This window comes from Acinonyx jubatus, chromosome C2 (assembly GCF_027475565.1).
Source record: "Acinonyx jubatus isolate Ajub_Pintada_27869175 chromosome C2, VMU_Ajub_asm_v1.0, whole genome shotgun sequence".
NCBI lineage: Eukaryota > Metazoa > Chordata > Mammalia > Carnivora > Felidae > Acinonyx > Acinonyx jubatus.
The window spans coordinates 152,243,795-152,263,262 of NC_069384.1; the positions used below are offsets into that span (position 1 = coordinate 152,243,795).

The 19,468-nt window shown below is 48.8% G+C and overlaps 1 protein-coding gene across 33 annotated transcripts in view; it reads right to left on the minus strand.

Annotated features, from left to right (window-relative positions):
- ARPP21 (cAMP regulated phosphoprotein 21) overlaps nucleotides 1–19,468 on the minus strand; it is a 155,434-nt gene that overhangs the window by 52,253 nt on the left and 83,713 nt on the right. For 28 of the 33 annotated variants that reach the window (XM_027040588.2, XM_053221721.1, XM_027040595.2 and 25 more), the window contains 5 exons: nucleotides 14,933–15,163; nucleotides 7,013–7,194; nucleotides 5,781–5,885; nucleotides 4,565–4,825; nucleotides 245–371 (listed from right to left, as the gene is read on the minus strand). In XM_027040588.2, the coding sequence (XP_026896389.1) occupies nucleotides 245–371; nucleotides 4,565–4,825; nucleotides 5,781–5,885; nucleotides 7,013–7,194; nucleotides 14,933–15,163 (906 nt within the window). The remainder of the gene's footprint in view (nucleotides 1–244; nucleotides 372–4,564; nucleotides 4,826–5,780; nucleotides 5,886–7,012; nucleotides 7,195–14,932; nucleotides 15,164–19,468) is intronic. The other 5 variants (XM_027040607.2, XM_053221727.1, XM_027040600.2 and 2 more) reach the window with 3 other exon arrangements.

A 19,468-nucleotide genomic window follows, 5' to 3' on the forward strand; every position in this document is an offset into this window, starting at 1 on the left:
ACAAAGAACTTGTGGAGACGGCACTCAGCATGCACGTCTGGGGCAACGGCATGACATGGGCTTCACCTCCTCGTGCCCGTGACGTTCCCAGAGTTCCTCCGACGCCCCGTTATCTTCTCTGGGTGAGGGAAACGAGGGGATTGAAACTGCCAAGCGTGGACACTCGTCCGAAGAGGACGGCGAGAGATTTGCGGGCACGCATCGCTAGGTTAGGGGAGGAGGTGGGAAACGAGAGGCCACGTACCTGCTTGCTGCGCGGCCTGCGGTATCTGCTGACCCCTCTGAGCACCGTACTGAACGGAGGCCAGGGGCCGGTACTGCTGTGTGGCTGAGGTAGGGTACTGACCGGATGGGTAATAATAGACGGGCATCTGTGGAAGAAAGAGAAAAACCACCGGGGATGAGAACCGTCCGTAGAGAAAGCCCGCAGTGGACGAGAACTGTACAGAAAGTAACCCTTCTTGACGTAAAATCTACGGTCACCCTAGGACACGGCCTGCTCACAGTTGATTGTACAGATGGCCACCAAACACTTCCCCCTGGGCTGCATGCGGGGTGCCCGCTACTCTTCTCGCGAAGATGGGACATCTAGTCCCCAAGCCCGAGTCTGGGCTGGCTGTGTGAGGCGCTTTGACCAACGCCGTGAGGCACAAATGGCGACTCCTGATGCCTGAGAAGACTGGAAGCTTCTGCTCACACGGGAGGGGCACCCAGCCACCAGGAAAGGAAGTCCAGGCTATTCTGCTGGAGAAAGAGGCCATGAGGAGAAGAGAGGTGCCCCGGCGGCCAGGCGGCACCAATGTTCTGAGGAAGTGAGCGAGGCCATCTTGGATGTTCCAGCCTCGGCCAAGCCGCCCCCACAGGCCGCAGAGCTGAGCCGTCCCTGCTGAGTTCTGCTGTAATTGCTGACCTAGTCCTGGGCAACATGGTGGATATTGTCTCAAAACACTGCATTTTGTGTTTTCAAACTGAAAGGAAGAGTGAACGAAACAGTCATCCACGACAACAGCAAGTTCATGGTAGTTTTAAATATTACATAATCTAACTTGAGGGGTGCCTGGGTGGCTCAGTCAGTTAAGCTCCCGACTCCCGATTGCGGCTCAGGTCGTGGTCTGCACGGACGGTGCACAGCCTGGCTTGGGATTCTCTCTCTCTCTACCCCTCCCCTGCTCAGGCTCACTCTGTCTCCCAAAATGAATGAATGAATGAACAAATAAATAAAACTTCAAAAAATATTATATCTAACTTGGGTTATTTTTTCCAATGGAAACACAGGCGAGACATGAAAACTGCTCGTCTCCAGCCCGAAAGAAGCAGTGGATGGTGTGGCAAAATACGGTCAAGTCTATCAAAGCAGAGTGATCGGCACGAAGCCAGCATCCACACGAATTTCTGTTCTATCTGAAAACAGGAACTATGTTTAAAATACTGTTATGTCACCTACCATCCCTTCCTAATGACTAGGAATGGCTGAAAATGTTCTAATTATTTCCAATAAGCTTCCAATCAAATGTCTCTTGATTTGGAAAGGCTTCCTTGCTTGCCTCAGGTCAATTATATTAAGGCTGTTTTCTCACGAACCCTAAATATTTTTTTTTTCATCTCCAGGCTTCTGAACATTCTTCTATCAGCTTCTTTACAGTGTAAAGAGAGGCACGCCAGGACACGGCCTTCAAGTGTCACGTGCACAGAGTAAACTTACAAGCCACCTGTTTGAGAGCTGTGATTTTTAAAAAAATTTGTTTTTAATGTTTATTTATTTTTGAGACAGAGAGAGATAGAGCATGAATGGGGGAGGGTCAGAGAGAGAGGGAGACACAGAATCCGAAACAGGCTCCAGGCTCTGAGCTGTCAGCACGGAGCCCGACGCGGGGCTCGAACTCATGGACCGTGAGATCACGACCTGAGATGAAGTCGGACGCTTAACCGACTGAGCCACCCAGGCGCCCCGAGAGCTGTGATTTTTAACGGATGTGTCATTTTCTGATGTGTTCAAGTCAAAGAGGAAACGCTTTTTTACTTCAATCTTGCTCCTGAAACACATATATCATGTTTCCTTGCCTTAGCATAAAGTAGGAACAAAAGATAACTCCGTTCACGTTGTGCCGTGGTTCTACAATCTGGTGGCATTGTTAGGAATTCTCATTCGGACTGGCTCTATGGATATCCAAGGGTAAGAGACCGAACGAGTTTCCAGTGAACACGGGTCACTATGCGGCAACTAACTGATTGTACATTTTGTGTATAGTGATTGTTTTCTTCCTACTTCTCCCTTTCTTTGTGAGGCAATTCATAACAATAACATTCCAAACAATCCTAGAGTAATAACAGGTTTTAGTTATGCTCTGGTACATCATGGTGCTCTTAAAGATTACCACCATTGTATATCAGATGCCTCCTAATATTAAGAATAAGAACAGCCATTATGGAATTTATTCCATATTACGAGTCTTATATTTATTTATAGGTCCTTTAGGAAGAATAACAGTTTGTTCCTTTAGGAAACTCTGATTTGATTCAATTTGAGCTCATAAATATATTACCCAGTCCTTGGTCTCTTCTCTCACATTCAATATGAAACATGAAAATACCTTCAGGGATGAGGGACAGAGTTCAAACACTTGACAATTTCCTGCTGCACCCTAATGGTTTGGATGAAAGTGTAACCTCTTGAAGGCGAGCCTCAAGTTTTAGTGCTAAGTTGTTCTGTTTCCTTCTTCTCCTTCTTTCTCCTTTCTCCTTCTTTCTCCTTCTTTCCCCTTCTTTCCCCTTCTTTCCCCTTCTCCTTCTTCTTCTTCTCTCATCCTATCTTCTCTGATACCCTGAAGGGCTGTGCTAGAGATCTGGTCACCTCCATCCAGTACCTCTCCCAGGCAGGGCACTGGCCAGCTCTTAGGAGTTTTAGCTCCCTATCATGTCACACCCACGGGACATGGGCACTTGGCTCATCCTAAGCCTCTCTCATGGAAGAAGGAAGCAGAGCGGGGCTGAGAGGAATCACCAGAGGATCCAGATGGAAGGCTGGAAGGGAGAAAAAGGCAAGGACAGCCCCCCAAAGGAGAAAATATATTTTCAGACAACTGTGTGAAATCACGGAGAACCAAAAATATCAGTGGATTAGGAGAGGAAAGAAAGAAATGAGCAAAAAAAAAAAAAAAAGCAGCCATATTTAAAAATGTCTTCCCCCTCTCTCCCACCCATTTCTATTCCCAAATCTTCTAAAGAAAGGATGAAAGTGTTTCTGTGGCAGACACACTAGGGGTTCTGGGTTGTCTTTGCTCCTGCAGAGCACGAATGCTGAAATTCATTCATCAAGAAGATTTTTTTTTTTTTTGTCCCATCTTAAAAAAAAGTCTTCAATTAAACATTCTGCCAGCTCTTCTCCTTGATAGCAGAAATGGGTAAGGACACTTAGATGCTACTTAGGATAAAAGAGCTACACTATTTTTCCCATTAATTAAATGTAAAGTATTTAATTTATTGCTAAAATAATTAATATATGAATGAGGCCCTTCCTCCTGTAGCTTAAAATTATTTTTTCACAGCCCCTCAAGTCCTACTGGTGAAGAGTATTTCAGAGAAGGCAACTGAAGACGAACTATTAATTAATCATTCCAAATAAAATGAACAACTGAATGAAGACCGTTTCATGGTGAAGGGTTTCGCACGGCTCGAAAAGAAAATAATTTACTCAAGATGTTAAGGCAGCGCAACAAATAATACGAAGGTGACAGCGTACTTTAAACAGCTCATCCAATGCAATATTTCTTAATTAGGATGGAATTTGCTTGGGATATGTGTGCCTTGAAAATGGACCAGAAAACACCTCTGTGCATTTTACATCTTGACAGTAATCACTTGCAATATTCTGCAAAGGGATCCCCGGGAGAGCACCAGAGATGTTTGGTGGTGAGCAGTAACAGATAATCAGTCTTGGGGAAGACAGTAAAAATCAGTGATCTGTGGTGTCTTACATGCTCGAGTCAATTAAATATGATTAATGACTACCTGTGAGAGCACACAGGAGCCTGGCTCCCCCCCTGCCCCCAGGGAAAGGAAAGGACAGTGGACCTCCGCTTCATCTTCCTCCTTTATATTCATAGAGGGGCTCCTGCCTGGAGCACCAGATTAGCTCCAGAGAATGCTTGAGGAAAGAACACATTTCCAGAGCAGCAGAAGGGGAGAGTGGAAAGTCCCCCAGGAGTAGGCTCTCTTTTGCCTGCCTTTTTTTCCCTTTCTGGGCAATCCGGTGACCAGGAAGGACGTTGCAGGGCAGGGAATGCTTTCCTGTGGCTCCTGTACCAGGAGCCTGGAAAATGGGACACGCCCCCAGTGCATCACGGGGGCAGCTGGGTCAGTTTCGTCAAATTCACTTTCTGCGCCCCAAGGCTTTGCCCAGCTGCCGAACAGGACAGACCGGCTTCTGCAGGTGGGAATCTCAGTACGGACCAGAAAGAGCAAGACAGGTTGACCTGGAGAAATTCTACACGGAAAGACAGAGATCAACATACCCAACGAATCAACTGTAGGTCGCAGGTGTGAGAGAAGACGAACACACACTGACCTGTGCAGGTGGAGGCTGTTGCACAAATCCCTGTGGTGAGGGAGGGGCCTGGAGGACCTGCTGGGAGATGGAAGGTCCAGAGCCCGAGAACCCCCCAGCAGGGAGCTGCTGGCCTGTGGAGGCAATGACGTAGCTTGGCTGTTGGGCTGGCTGTGGCATGAGGGACGCTGGGTAGACAGGACCAGACGGGGGCTCAGGAGTCTCTCCTGAGGACTGCCGGCTCAGGTTCATCTGGGTGAACTGCGTCGCCACATCGTCTCTCTGCGCGGAAGCGAAACAGGAAATTAGCAAGATCAGCTTAGTAAGGGGAGAGGCACACAGAGGCAGACACGGGCCACATGCTTGTCGCCGCGGGAGAGAGGCAGGGCGTACAAATTGGAAACGCTACCAGAAAGGAATTCTCTGTCCAGAACAACAAGAGGACATAGCAAGGGGGAGCAGATTTTAATCATCTGGTGGATGGGAGACGGTAAACAATTTGACCAAATCTCCCCCTTTCAATGGAAACAAATCATTATCTTTTCACCGAGGGCTCAGGCTCCTCAGGGTAGTGCTGAGACAGGGAGGGCTTGTCCTCAGGGGTCAGCTGGTCTCCCTGGGAGTCATCACAGCCTCTGCCTTCTGGAGAGAGACAGAAGGACCTGGTAGTCCCCATCACACATGGCTACTGCAGAGAAGCAGCCAGCCAGCATGGGTGGGATTTCCTTTGCATACTGGGGAGTATCGTTCACCTGCCTCGCTTGAAATTTAGGGGACATGCTCATTTCCTCTTGTCCAAAAGGACCTAGTCCACTGATGGGAAAGGAAGGGAGAATGGGGGATTGGGGAGCTAGGGGAACCCCCACATCAGGAGCACAGGGTGACGCTGGTGACCACGTCAACCGACTTTAAGCAGTTTCCCAAACCCTCGCGCCAAGTTCATGGGTCTCTCTGTTGCTGACTTCCAACTCTAAGGGCATTTCATTCCTGCTCAGCTGGTAGGTAAAGTCTCGGCAGGGTACCCGATCGCGGAAGCAGCAACCATGGGACCGATGACAGAAGGGAAACCGTTATTTTGGAGACGGGCTGCAGTGTTCTGGAATGAGACACTCACGTATGCCCCCCTCACGGTCAGCCCGGGGCACCCACCCAGCGTCAGCCAGCCCCGCACAGGACAGGAGTAAAACCAGCCAACATGCGCTCCCGGGGACAAGGTCACAAGCATGTCATACAGTACCATGGGGAACTGCTGTGTTGGAGACACAGGCAGGAGATGCTGGGGAGGAAAAGAGACCGCTGGGTATTGCACTGACTGAGAGGAAGCCTGTAGCCCCTGCACCGACTGGAGGAAAGAGAAAGCTGATCAGGTAACAGGGAAGCACGGGGGGCAGCAATCCCACAGGAAGGCTGCCTCACCGGAAGCCCACCACATCCCTATGGGTCCTCTTGGCTCGGCGCACCCCCGAGAGGGGAGCCAGCCACCAACGGAAGGTCAAAGCCATGCAGACCCCAGCCAGCCAGCCTCGCAGGAGGCATGTTTGCACAGAGTGATCACTCCTTTAAGAAGTTACTGCAATATGGCGGCGCCTGGGTGGCTCCTTCTTGGTGAATTAAGTGTCTGACTTTGGCTCAGGTCATGATCTGACGTTTCAGGAGTTCGAGCCCGGCGTCGGGCTCTGTGCTGACAGCTCAGAGCCTGGAGCCTGCTTCGGATTCTGTGTCTCCCTCTCTCTCTGCTCCTCCCCCACTCGCGCGCGCTCTCTCTCTCTCTCTCTCTCTCTCTCCCCCAAATATAAACGTTAAGAATATGAAAATAAAAGAAGTTACTGAAGTATATTTCATGTCACTGTGGTTAGCTGACTCTAACGGGTCTAACCATACTGCCCAAGGACTAAAAAGTAAGGGTTTTCAGAAAAATACAAACAAGGTTCACTCTGGAAACCTACTTGGGACGCTACAGTTTTCTGTCCCCACTTCCACGTGGTGCCCTCCGAAAGGAGGGCCCCTGCGCATCTCTCAACTAACAGCCGGGCCACCCCCGAACGAACTGACTTCTGTTCTTGCCATTGATAAAGTGTTCAGTACGATCCCTTTGCGGCCATGAGCCCGCGGCCTGTGTTGGGAATGAATGAGCCAGGCGACCCAAAGGCCTGGTTGAAGTTATGAGTTCAGCCTCCAAGACGGGCTCCTTGATGCAGAAAAAACAGCATCCAGACCTAAGAAAGAACATGGCAGTGTGCTCGCTAAGCAGATCACTGGCTGGGGCGTTCACGTCTATCGAAACTGAAGGATCCAGATGAAATCTTGTCAACCGGCCGTCAAGGGCTCTAGGCTGGTTTTGTTTACGAGTGGGTGGAGGTGAGCCCAGTGGCAAATATCCCCTCTTCCCGAGGCACCGCTTGCTGCTCTGAGGACTGTGCACCTTTGTCCTGGAACACTCCCCCTCCCCGCCTTCCCACCAGCTCCTACCTGAGTGACCAGCGGGCCCGCCAAGTGTGGCTGGGGTGGCTGCACCTGCTGCTGTGGCTGAGGAGAGGGCTGCTGCTGTGGCGGCTGCTGGGACTGCCCCATCATGGTGCCTCGCAGGGGCTGCTGGCTGCTGGGGGGGTTGTATATGGCAGGGGTTCCGTCGGGATTCACAAAGGGCTGGCCTGCAACAGAATCACCGCTTGGTTCAGATGAGCTCCTCAGACAGTCCTTTAGCAGGAAGAGCCGTGTGAGAAGAGACCCCAGACGGCACGTAAGGTAAAGGGGCAGGGCAGTGGACATCCACGACACCAGAACCTTCACGGGCGTGAAGACTTCCCTGTTGACGACCTATCCGGCTAAGCTAGCTAACTGAGTTAAGCCCGGAGCAATTTGAGAAGCAACAAATAAATCCACTGCCTTCGGGGAGATTTGCTAACACTAAGCGCATCTGGGTGCAGACGCACACACTGAGAGGCACACGCTGAGAGACAAGGCTGCTTTCCGTTGACCCAGCTCCAGCCACACTGGGTCACACGTTATTTAGCCACACACGTTTCGCTTCCACTCACCCTGCCGCCAACTCAGAACCATGATCAGTTCTACCGATACGTACACACCAGGGCACACATCAGCCACAGACTCACTTCTCTGAACAGAAGCAACACGGACAATGCAGGGGCTTAGGCTCCAAAGGTGACGTGTAACAAGAGCATCACAGCATCATCGCGTAACAGCGGAGCAAATGCACATGATTTTGCCCTTGGAAATAACGGCGTGGCGCACTATGATTATTACCACTGTTTGAGGAGGGTTTTATGGTTGACAAAATAGGGGCGCGGGACCCTCAGCCAGACTCTGGCAGGAAGGAAAGTGTCATCTCCCCAGGTCGCAGAAGAGGCAACGGGGGCCCACCGGAAAGGTTATGGGGAAGGAGGACGGAAGAGGGGAGGCGGGGAAAAAGCAGCAGACAGAAGAGGAGGAAAAGGAAGGTGGAGGAGAAAACAAATCAGGTGCAGTGTGGCAGGCACAGGGACAGGCTCACACACATGAGCTCAGCAACTCCAGTGAGCTCACAGACACGTGATCTCATTCCACTTTAGACACAAAAAAACTAGGGCTCAGATGGACCCTGCAACTCATTCAGGAAGTGAGGGCCAGGAAACGGCCCCGGTCAGAATGACTCCAAAGTCTTCCCATTGCACCAAATAACTTGAGTGGATTATCCCCGTTTACGTCACGTGTCCAGGCTACAGTGAGATATGATGAAAAACGTCCAATAGTGCCTGAAAAATCCTTAATGTGTGAGAAGGCAGGAGGGGTGGGTGCTGTGTTTCAAGGTGGGATCACACTCAGGACTGGCAGATAAAGACCGAGAAGAATCAGAATATCCGGCTTCGCATTTGAGATGTCAGAAGCAGTTTCACAAGCACAGCGTCTCAAGCCTCCCCCTACATGGTTCTGGTAAGTGGGGTCCCCAAGAGCACTCTTGTCCAGTGCAGGCAGCTTGTGACAGCTGAGAAAGGCAGCCTTTTTCATTAACAATATATATGAAAAACAACCAAAGGTCATCAGTGGTGTGAGAAAAGTTAGCAACAAAGTAGAACAGGTCAGAGAGTGAACATACAGAAGCTGAATTCTAGTGAAAAAAAAAAAAACAAAAACAAAAAAACCAAACAAACAAAAAAAACAAACCCAGTGCACGGTATTCAACAAGAACAGACTGTTATAAAATGGGAGCTAATTAGCTAATGTAAGGTAAGTAAAAGAAACCAGGCCCCGAAGGGTAGCAACTATGGAAATACACAACTGCATTTCGAATACATTCAAGGTCAGACAACACTTAACGGTAATGGAAGCGTGAATGGTGGGACCTCTAATGGGGGCAGGAGGGAGCCCACCAGGAGACTAGACGTGTTCTCCGTCTCCTTCCTGGCCGTGTTCACGCAGGTGTTCCTATACTCAAACACCTGCCAAGGCCACACGCCTGGCATGTGCATTTTATGAATTATGGCGAGAAAATATTCTGGAGTAGGGCTGGAAGGCAGAAGCTGGGGTCGTAGGTGGAGCCAAAGACTTGATTTCAGCCCGGCGGGGAACTGGAAGGGGAGATTAGTGTTCCCCATCACTAGCCCACAATTTCAGCCCAGATATACTGGTGTGTGTGTGTGTGTGTGTGTGTGTGTGTGTGTGTGTGTGAGAGAGAGAGAGAGAGAGAGAGAGAGAGAGAGAGAGAGAGAGACACGGCCTTTCCACGCTGCATATTCATGAACGTACCTGCCAGAAAAGTTCTGACAACAGTTTCATAACCATTCACCATGTGCTGGGACGGAAAAGCAAATGCGCCAGCATTAGAGTCACAGAACAATGACTCAATTTAGAGGTATTTAAAATATTAATGTTCTTCCTGGGTACCTGTTTTCCCATCACTGCCATTTAATTTTAGCTCCATTTCATTGTTTTAAGTCCTATTTTCTTTTTTTCGGAAATAACTTCCTTCTGGTCTTAAAATCCGCAACCCATTTTTCCGCCCCCAAAGCAGCAATTGGGGAAAGAATGGAAAAAAAAAAAGTTCAATTTCCAAAAATCTATCAGCCTATTTAGTGTTCGAATTCTTAGCCCCCCTCCCTTTTTTGGAATTGGAAAAAGATGAGAGGAAAATTTTAGAGACCTAGCGTTGGAAAAAATGTCCGCAATAACTTCATCAGAAGTCATTTCAAACTCAGACTCATTCTCGGGCGCCTGGGTGGCTCAGTCGGTTGAGCGTCTGACTTTTTATTTCAGCTCAGGTCGTGATCCCAGGATCACGGGATCAAGCCCTGGGTCGGTCTCCATGCTTCCACGCTGAGCCCGATTCTCTCTCTCTTCCCCTCTCTCTACCCCTACCCTCCCTCTCTACAAAAGAGAGAAAACAAATAAGTCTCATTCTACGCACATACACACACACGCACGCACACACACACGCACAGCTGGAAAGTAAAAAGAAAACCATCTTTGCTATATTTTCTACAACTTCCAATTTACCCCGGTGGGAAGTAAGGTAGCATGAAAAACGGACCATAATGAGGGTGAAAAACATGACTGCAAATTATTCAGATGTCCTTTTTGATACATTTTAGATCCTCTGTGTGAAATAGTATTAATGTGCTATGAACCGGACAAAAGAAATGCCTCCAAATAATTGCGTATGAAGAGTACTAAGAGCTCCCTGGGGTAGAGAGGGGTAGCAGGTTCTTCTAGAAGAGAAGGCAGCGTAAAAGGCAGCTATTAGGCTCACTAAGGAGGGGGGGAAAGAAGTGAGGAAAGGAAACCGGCAAGACGTATGCCAGGAAGGGAACGAAAACAATTTCCCGAGAGAGCTAGGACAGGTGACTGTTGGTTTCAAGTCAGGCAACAGCCGCCTCCCTAGATGCTGCTGTTCCTGCCAATCCAGATGCAATTACAGCTGAATACAGGCAATTAGTTTGAATGACAGCTGCTGAGGACCAAAGGGGCCAGAAAGACTAGTTGGCCCTAGGACTAGCCAGCTTAGAAGAGACTTTCATGTCAGAAACTGCTGAAGCATACCCGGCAGGCCCTGGCAGGTGCACTGGCACCGGTAAAGGGTGCAGGGGGCAGAGGTAAGCCGGGGTGCCGGGAGCTGGGCCAGGGCCGAGCGCTCACTGCCCTCAACTACAAGCGTTCTTGGTTCTTGGTTCTTGGTTTCGAGCCCCCCCGCCCAGCTGTGTGCCCCGTAGGTGGAAAAGTTCTCCACTCCCCACGTCATCATGAATAATGTGCAGGAGATGCTATCTTACTCGTATAAAATTATTGAGCACCTGCACGAGAACGCGGACCAGGTTATCCGTTCCAGGGATGCCAGACAAAAACAAACACAAAAACTTGAGTCTCATCCCTCCCCACAAAGAGCTTATAAATACGCTCGTAATGAGGAAAGGCACCCAAGGGCAATTCACACTCGAAGCCAAGTAATCAAACGCTCTTAGTTTCTAACACCGGCACATTTCTGCCATGTACTTGGCAGGAGGGTTTTTATTCAAAGAAATGGAGAGGGCATAAAAAAAAAAAAAAAAGAGTTTCCTTTCCTAGTCCTTAGAAGGTGGCGGATCCAATTATAGAGATGCCACTGGTTATGGACGGGCGAGGGTTAACTCAGATGTTGCAAAGATACATTTACAGACAGCACATGAGAACGTCTCAGTGCGTTTCAGAAGGAGGTGGAAGCAATTCGGATAAACAGGTGCCAGAAGTCCTGTGAGAAACACGAAGTATGGTGTTAGGGAGCCCATCGGGGCATTGGAAAGCCATGAGCCCTAAAAGGCTGCTCACAGCGACGTCCCAGCCAATGGCAGGCCCGCACCTCACACACGCGTGCATTTGCACGAGATGAAAGCAAAGCAAAATGGTAAAACACCATCCGAGGGCATTAACGCGTGCCTGGGGGATGTTAATGCCCGTTGGCATCTCCGGGTAGCTCTGAATTGAAAGAAAGCGGCCGGACAAAGGTGAGCTTTCCGCTCAACCTCTCCGAAAGGAGATGGGACCCAAGGCAGCAGGAGGATCAAACTCAGGAGTCCAACTCAGGCTTGCCTCGTGAGCGTGAGTATGTTCTACGGGGATAACTCTGAAAAAAGCGCATCATCCAGTTGCCTGCAAAGCAACGAAGGGAGAGGCCAGAGGTCCTGACTTAACAACAGACCAGCGGAGAGCGGAGTCTGAGGCCGGACAAAATAAAAAGCTGGGACTGCACTCGAGGAACTGTGAGAATATTGCGGGTGGCTTTGCTATTGGGCTGCCAAATATGCGGTACTTGGGATGAGCCCGGTCAGCGGTGCTGACACGGGAAGATTCGTGCTGTTTCGTTTGTTAGGAGTGACTGGCAGGCCCCTTAGTGTCTTGCCCCTATTGCTCGTCTTATGCCTGCCGAAGACAGATGACTTTAAACAGGTCAACAAAAAGCGGAGTCGGATCTATCAGCACAGAGAGCGAAACCGGTGGCGGCCAGAGGGAGGGGGGCAGAGGAGATGGGCAAAACGGGTGACAGGACGACAGGACGTGGGAGGTACAGGCTCCCGGCCTTGGAATGAAAGAATCGTGGGGAAGAAAGGCACCGCCTAGAGAATGCGGTCAACGATGCTGTCACGGTGCCGGATGGGGACGCACGGTGGCCAACGCTTGTGGCAGCTGAATCAAATCACCGCGTCAACTAATGTAGCGTTACGTGTCAACTAGCCTCAAACTTCCAAAAAAAATTAAAGACGTACTTTGGGACACCAGGGTGGCTCAGTCGGTTAAGCGTCCAACTCTTGATGTCGGCTCAGGTCGGGATCTCATGGTTCTTGGTTTCGAGCCCCCCCCCCCCCCCGCCCCGTCCAGCGCTGTGCTGACAGCATGGGGTTCTCTCTCCCTCGCTCACTGCCCCAATAAATACAAACATTTAAAAAAATCCGCAAAATCCAGCTGTTTTATCTTCGTTTTATCCAAGAGCCACATTCTCAAGCAGATAAAAAAAAAAAAGACCTGTCCTACTAACCACATCAGTGCATCATGGGTATACCATGGGGCGTTCTTTCGACACTACGCAATTATTGAGCATCTGTGCGTAAGCACACTGCCTAACGCTACTTTGTTATCTACTCTAGTGATGTAAAAAAAAAAAAAAAATGGCCAAGGACGGCCCCTTCCCGTAAGGAACTTACAAATGTACTGGTGACGAGGCAATGAATCCAAGGACTATCCACACAAGAAGCAAAGTAGTCACATGCTGTTGGTTGCTAGTACCAAAGAATTTCTACCATGTATTCGGCAGAAGGGTATTTAGGGAAGGGCGAGAGGCGTGGACTTCAGGGGTCCACAGCAATGACACGGAAAGAGGAGTTCCAGCCCCCAGGACGCAAATTTCCGGTTTCAGTTGTAGGTCACATGAGACTGAATAGACAGGTGGGGAGATAGACAGACAGACGTGCACCCATATACACACTGCACATAAAGATACACCTTACATCCCATCACTCAACCATGGTATACGAGATATTAACACATTTTCTTCCTGGTCTTGGGATATTTTACTGTCTAGTATCTGTCGGGTCAGGCACGTGTTTATGGAGAAACTGTTCAACGGTGTTATCAGATCCTTTTCCTCACTTAAGATTCTTTTTCCAAGGAGGTATTTTGGCAACAGCTCTAAATGACTGGATCCAAGGAATCAGAATTGGATGCTGGCCCCAGAAAGCACTTTCTTGCTTTTTCTAGAAGCAAGATTATACAGGATAATATACACAAAACACAGCTCGACCATTATATCATCACAAGTAATATTTCTTCATTACACCCTAAAAAATAATTCTGTTGAGCTTTTTTGCTTAAAACAAACAAGGCACAGCAATTCTGCTTAAAACAAATGACTCAAAACTAATGCTTCTGTGTGTTCTTGTCTGCAAGTCCTCCGTCTCAATTAAAAGTGAAGGGATTTAAGCCAACAGAGTCAGACCATACTTCGATCAGTGCCCAGAGAAATGAATATAATCCTGGTTTTCTTTTAATTTGCTTTTAGTGCTTACAATGATCCAAATAAAATAAAAGCAATCTAATATTCTCCTTAGAAGTATCTATTCCGAAAGCTTTCAAATGGTTTTCAATAAAATGATTATGCCTTCTTTTCCCTCAAGCTTATGGCATTTTCAAAACGTCTCAAACACCGTGCCTTGAGAATGTGCCATATGTTTTCATGAAAACGTGGCAATTATTCAAGTAACTATTTTACTATCATTCTCATGTTTCTCTGCATTTCCTAATTACTAGGAGTGCTATCTATGTGAGAAGATTGAGCCAGATCCCTTTTACGAGGTTCTCGTTCACTTTTGCATTTTCAAGTGTCGTGAATCAAGGACACACACTGGAATCATCTAAACCAAACCTCAGACATACTTTGAGACGATTCAATGTTTTTCCAGTTACCTATAAAGGCTTCTAAAGAAGTGACCAGCCAATGTGAAGCCTTCTAACCCAGGGTTTCCAACCGCAGCACTACTGACATTTTGGGCTGGATCATTCTCTGCTAGATGGGGCCGCTCTATGCCCTGGAGGATGCTTAGCGGCCCCTCTGGCCTCTACCTTCTTAGACGCCAGTAGCAGCCCCCTCTCCGTTGGCCAAGATCATCAGAATATCTGTGGATATTGCCAAATGGCCTTGGAGGCATGGCCATAATTGCCCCTGTTTGAGAAGCTTCCCACATGAGGGCAGATGCTTATTAGCCTATTTCCTCAATGATCTGGGTCCTTTGGAATCAGTGTGGAAATTAAGTGGTCAGTTAAGACCACTTCGAAAAGAAAGAACCACTCATCATTGGAAGAAGGGTACTCACGAAGTTAACAATTTTCCGAACCTCACCAAAACCAATCTAGTCCTAAAAATCCCTAAAATATGCAAGAATTTTCTCCCTCTGTCCTATTTGCTATTCCTTATTCCTCAGCAGGAAATGGTTGAAGTTCTAAGGCCAGAAAGCAACGTCTACAGGTAAGAATCTGCTACGTGTCCCAACCGATGTCTCAAGTTCGTGAAATATCTTGGATGCAAGAACACTTATGACAAAAAAACAGACTGGCCCGGGATTTAGTCCACAAAACACTGCATTTTAATTAGTATTTCCCAGCTCATCGACTTCACAGTTTCTGATCTTAGCTTCCAGGAATACATGAAACACACCACAGTCAAGGCAAGAGGACAGAGAGACAAGTGGATATTTCTGGGAAGAATCTAGATTGATAACTACACAAAAATATTGGTATCGGTACAGAGACAGAGGTGACAGCTACAGATCCGTTCTTCCTAAATCAAGAAACTTGCTGACGAATTTATAAGCTCAAACACATGCACAGAACTCTGACCTTGAGCCCCTGCCGTCGCAGAGGGAAGGAACTAACCTGTATGCGGGTTGAGCAGGATGCTTCCGGGCGGGATGCCTGTCGCAGCCTCGAGTGGAAGGAGGATGTAGCTGGTGCTAGGGGCGGCCTGGCCCCCTCCTCCGTTCTCGGGATAGGGCACACAGCCAGGAGAGCCGGTGGACACGCTTGGGGCCAGGGGCGCGCTCTGCAGAGGTGCGTGGGTGCGGGGCAGCGACCCGGAGGAGCCTGTGCTGCTGTTAGACTCAGAGCCTGCCACAGAGAAATGGATCAGGAAATCATCCAACACAGAGGGCTCAGGCTCCAAAGGCTTAGTTTACATAATCCATCCTTAAAGAATGTGAGGTGCCTGCTGCGGGACCAGAGCGCCGACAAATATGTCCCTCCAACATTTGGGGCTCACATTTTATTGAGATGTTTGCTACGTATTTTTCAGATGTGTCCACTTCTTGGGAATGGGCACTCTCTTTCAGCCGCCCACATGCCCCTAGGGTGGTACACTGGTAAATGGTACCCTAAAGCTGGGGACTCAGCGCCTGGAGACACCCATCACCCTGCGTAATTAAAGCCAGAAGCCCGTCCTACTGGAGTTAGGAGAAGAAAACGCCAGGTGGATATGAAAGAGACGGCAGTCTGAGAAGGAGTCAGTCCTAGAATGTGCTGATCCCGGGCCTGTCTCTAAGGTACTGGTTCTCCAACATGTCCCAAAAGCTGCATTTTGAAAGGGCGTGGCTAGGAATAATCTCTTCCCCTCAGATGTGAGTAGAGGAAACTAGATCATGCCAATGGAGGGTGCATAAGATGCACATCTCACATGTTCACAGAAATCCTATTAATAGGAGGTCTGTGGACTCTGTAATTTGCAAACATGTAGGTAACTGGATGCCAAGGTGGCATCGAACCCAACGACTTCCCTCTCCCTGCACCGTGGACAAAGAGACACCTGCTATACCCCACATCCGTTAGGTACTACCTGCCCTTCACCATGACCAGAGCCGAGCAGTTCCGGCCACCCTTGACCATGGCTGTTCTGGGCACGGAATATTAACCGGAGCATCGGAGAGAAAAGGCACCAAGCAACATTTCTGGATCAGTGAATTCTAACAGATGATTTGGATGGTACCATAGGTGGCAAGAACGGAGTACGAGAAGATTTTGAAGTTATGAGCCCACGACTCTCAGTTTATGTCATTCATATGCACTCTTCTGTGTCATTGAAGGGGACATATTAAGGAAGCGCTAACATTGTTTTCAAGACGCTAAAATGCGCCCGTGAGTTCAACTGGAGACCTTTAAAAACAAGTGGTAGGGATACGGCACGTCATTGCAGAGAAGAGGGGCCATCGGAGAGAGCTTGGAGAAGGAGGACATAGTTGTGGAGAAGGACAGCGATGTTTATGGAGCACTTAGTATGTGCAAACACCTGGAAACACCAGTGTGCAATACCGTGCCCCTCCATCAGCTGGAGAAGAGCAATACCTTCATCAGGAACAATGAGAAGGCGATGCAAAGATGATGTGAAGAATCGGATTCCACAGGGTAGAAGGATAGGAAGGAAAGCAACTTAGCTTAAACTCTCAACACTTGCAAAGACGGAGACCGCGATCCCTCCTTAGGGGGGTGGTTCAGCAGCCACGACACAGCCAGGGTTCGTAACTGGCCTTGCTGCTGCCTTGCATCCAGCTTTTTAAGAGCCCGTGACCATCTACGTACAATCTACGTTCTACGCATAGAACAATCTAGAACAATCTACGTTCTACGCGTAGCCAGCATTCCCAAAGTTCTTGATCCGGAATGCATGCCAGCCATGGCGATAAAGGGCACAGGATGAGAAGCGTTCAAAGGCTGGTTAAAAAAATGAAATTGATATTTGAGAACTTTACGACTTTGCGTGCTGAGAGTTGAAGTGTGTCCAGTCTCCTTCGCTCAGGGACTGACATGATAACCGTGCAAATATTTAACCAGTATATCTGCGTGACAAGCACTGTGCTAATCGCTCTGTGTGAATTATCCAATCTCGTTTCACAGCGACCTCATTTTGAAAGTGAGAATCAATCCTCAGAGATGTTAAGTCAATTTCCCAAGCATACTTCTTGCGTGGCAGACTCTGGGTTCAAACCCAGCCAATGCGGTCCCATGGACCACGCCCCATGCCCGGGGTCACTTGAGCGACATACAGGTGGGGCCAGGGCCCCGACCAGGCCTGTGCCAAGTACTAGGAGACACTGCACAGAAAGCTAATGGCTGCCCCCAGTGAGATGCTCAGAAGTTGAAGCTGGACCCCAAAGGGCAGCTGGCAGAAGGTATGGTGACAAAGCATCAGGGAGACGAATGGAGGACTCTGGTGAAGGCTCAAGAGACAGACAGGAGGGGCACCTGGGTGACTCAGTTGGTGACGCATCCAACTCTTGGTTTCAGCTCCGGTCATGATCTCACAGCTCATGGGTTTGAGCCCCAAGTCAGCTCATTGGGATTCTCTCTCTCTCTGTGTGTGCCCCTCCCCCACTTGTGTTCTCTCTCCCTCTCTCTCAAAATAAATAAATAAACTTTAAAAAGATCGAGAGAAAGGAAAAGAGCCAAGTGGCAGTGGGGTGGGGGGTGGGGATTGTATGATAGATGAGGAGGCAAAGCAAAATGGAAAACTGACCGGGCAGAAGGGAAGAATGAACAGACTCCCCTTGCTTAAGGGAGCACTTGCTCCCCAGGAAGCATCGTGAGTTTTAGTTCTAGTCATGCCACAGACTAGCTGTGTTTTCTTCGTGAACTGACCACTTCTTTAGACCTCAGTATCCTCTTCTGTAAAATATAAGCCACCGGACGAAATGGTGAGTCGCTGTGACGACGATGGCGTTCAAGTTCCCCTTAGCTTGACCAAACTTTAGACTGGTTTCTTCCGAAGGACAGTCCCCCACCTCTCATTTATTTGAGGGGGTCTGCCCCTTTCAGGTGTAACTCTTCCGCAAGCCTCTTACCAGTTTTACAAGCCAGGCACGTCTTTCAGGAGGATTTGGGGGCCATCCCTTTGAAATGTAATAATCAAGACAAGTGGTACCCTTGTCTGCCAGTTTCTGTGGGCGGGTAGAAAGAAGACTGACTTGGATAAGCACCAATTAGCAAAGGTGGCTTAGTCAAATTCACCAACCACCTGGTTTGGTCTCCTGTTCCCTGGTGCTTATCTAGCACCTTCCTCCAGCACTTAAATCCCCCTGCAGGGGTGCCTGGGTGGCTCAGTTGGTTAGGCATCCAACTCTTGATCTTAGCTCAGGTCTTGAACTCAAGAGTCGTGAGTTCAAGCCCCATGTTGGGCTCAGTGCTGGGCATGAAGCCTACTTAAAAAAAAAAAAACAATGGAGGTGACTGGGTGGCTCAGTCGGTTAAGCATCCTCCTCAATTTTGGCTCAGGTCATGATCTCATGGTCCGTGGGATCGAGCCCCACGTCGGGCTCTGCAATAACAGCTCGAAGCCTGCTGGAGATTCTCTCCCTCTCTCTCTGCTCCTCCACCACGCATGCTCTCTCTCAAAATAAATAAATAAACTTAAAAAAAAAAAACTTCCTCTGCAATTCATTGGTGCATGGTTAATTTCAGTCTTTCTCCCCTGGCACAATAGTCTTGACCCCAATAGCAACAGTTATGAATAGAACATTCCTTGCCTGTTTATCTCGTCTGATGCAATTCGTCCTTTATATGGACCCTGAGCCATAAGTCTTTTTCTCTGAATCAACAACTCAAGAAAATCTTTCCAGATTCAGGGGTCAGAATTCAGTAGAGTGACCCAAAGCTTCTGAGATGACAAGGAGAAAGAGAACATCCTGGATGCATTGGGGTCGTAATGAAAATAAACATACGGAAGAGGAAGTGATAGAAAGAGGAGGTGTCTTACATCGGCTCTAAAAACGCTCCAGAACCTTTGCCTCCAGAAAACCAAATGGCACGCCACGGAAAATTACTAACACAAAATACGAGGGTCTCTTATGTCTCCAGAGCTGGTGTTCCCAAAGCTTGGTTTGAAAACAGGCAATCTGTGCTTTCACAAATCCTCCAGGAGATTCTGGGGCAGCTGAAGCCGAGAACCCCTGCTCCGGAAATGGAGAGAGGAAGACGGTAAGACGGCGTCGATCGCGTGGCCAGGGTGGAAAGAAAGAGACATCATCACTTCCCAGCCACATCGCCACGACCAAGAAGCAGCTGAGGTTAGGATAGGAGCATCTTTCCAGTCCCCTCCACCAGGAGGAGGTGATGACAGGATGACATCCTCTACCTCCCGAGCTGGGCCCCGGGCCTCCGGCAGGCGACCACCTCTAAGCTCAGTGGCGCGGATGCCTTAGGGGAAAGACAGCCCAGGCCTTAGAGCAGGTGGCTTTCTGTGCATTCAGACTTCAGCAATAAGCTCCTTCCAAAATGTAGGGAAACAGGTTCCCACCTGGAGAAGGTCTCATTATTATCTATTTAAAGCTCGAACCTATGTAATTAGAGCCGGAGAAGAGTAACTTAAATGTCATAACTCCAGGCTTGGTTTCTGAAAGGTCAAAAAAAAGTTTGCAATTCCACTGTGAG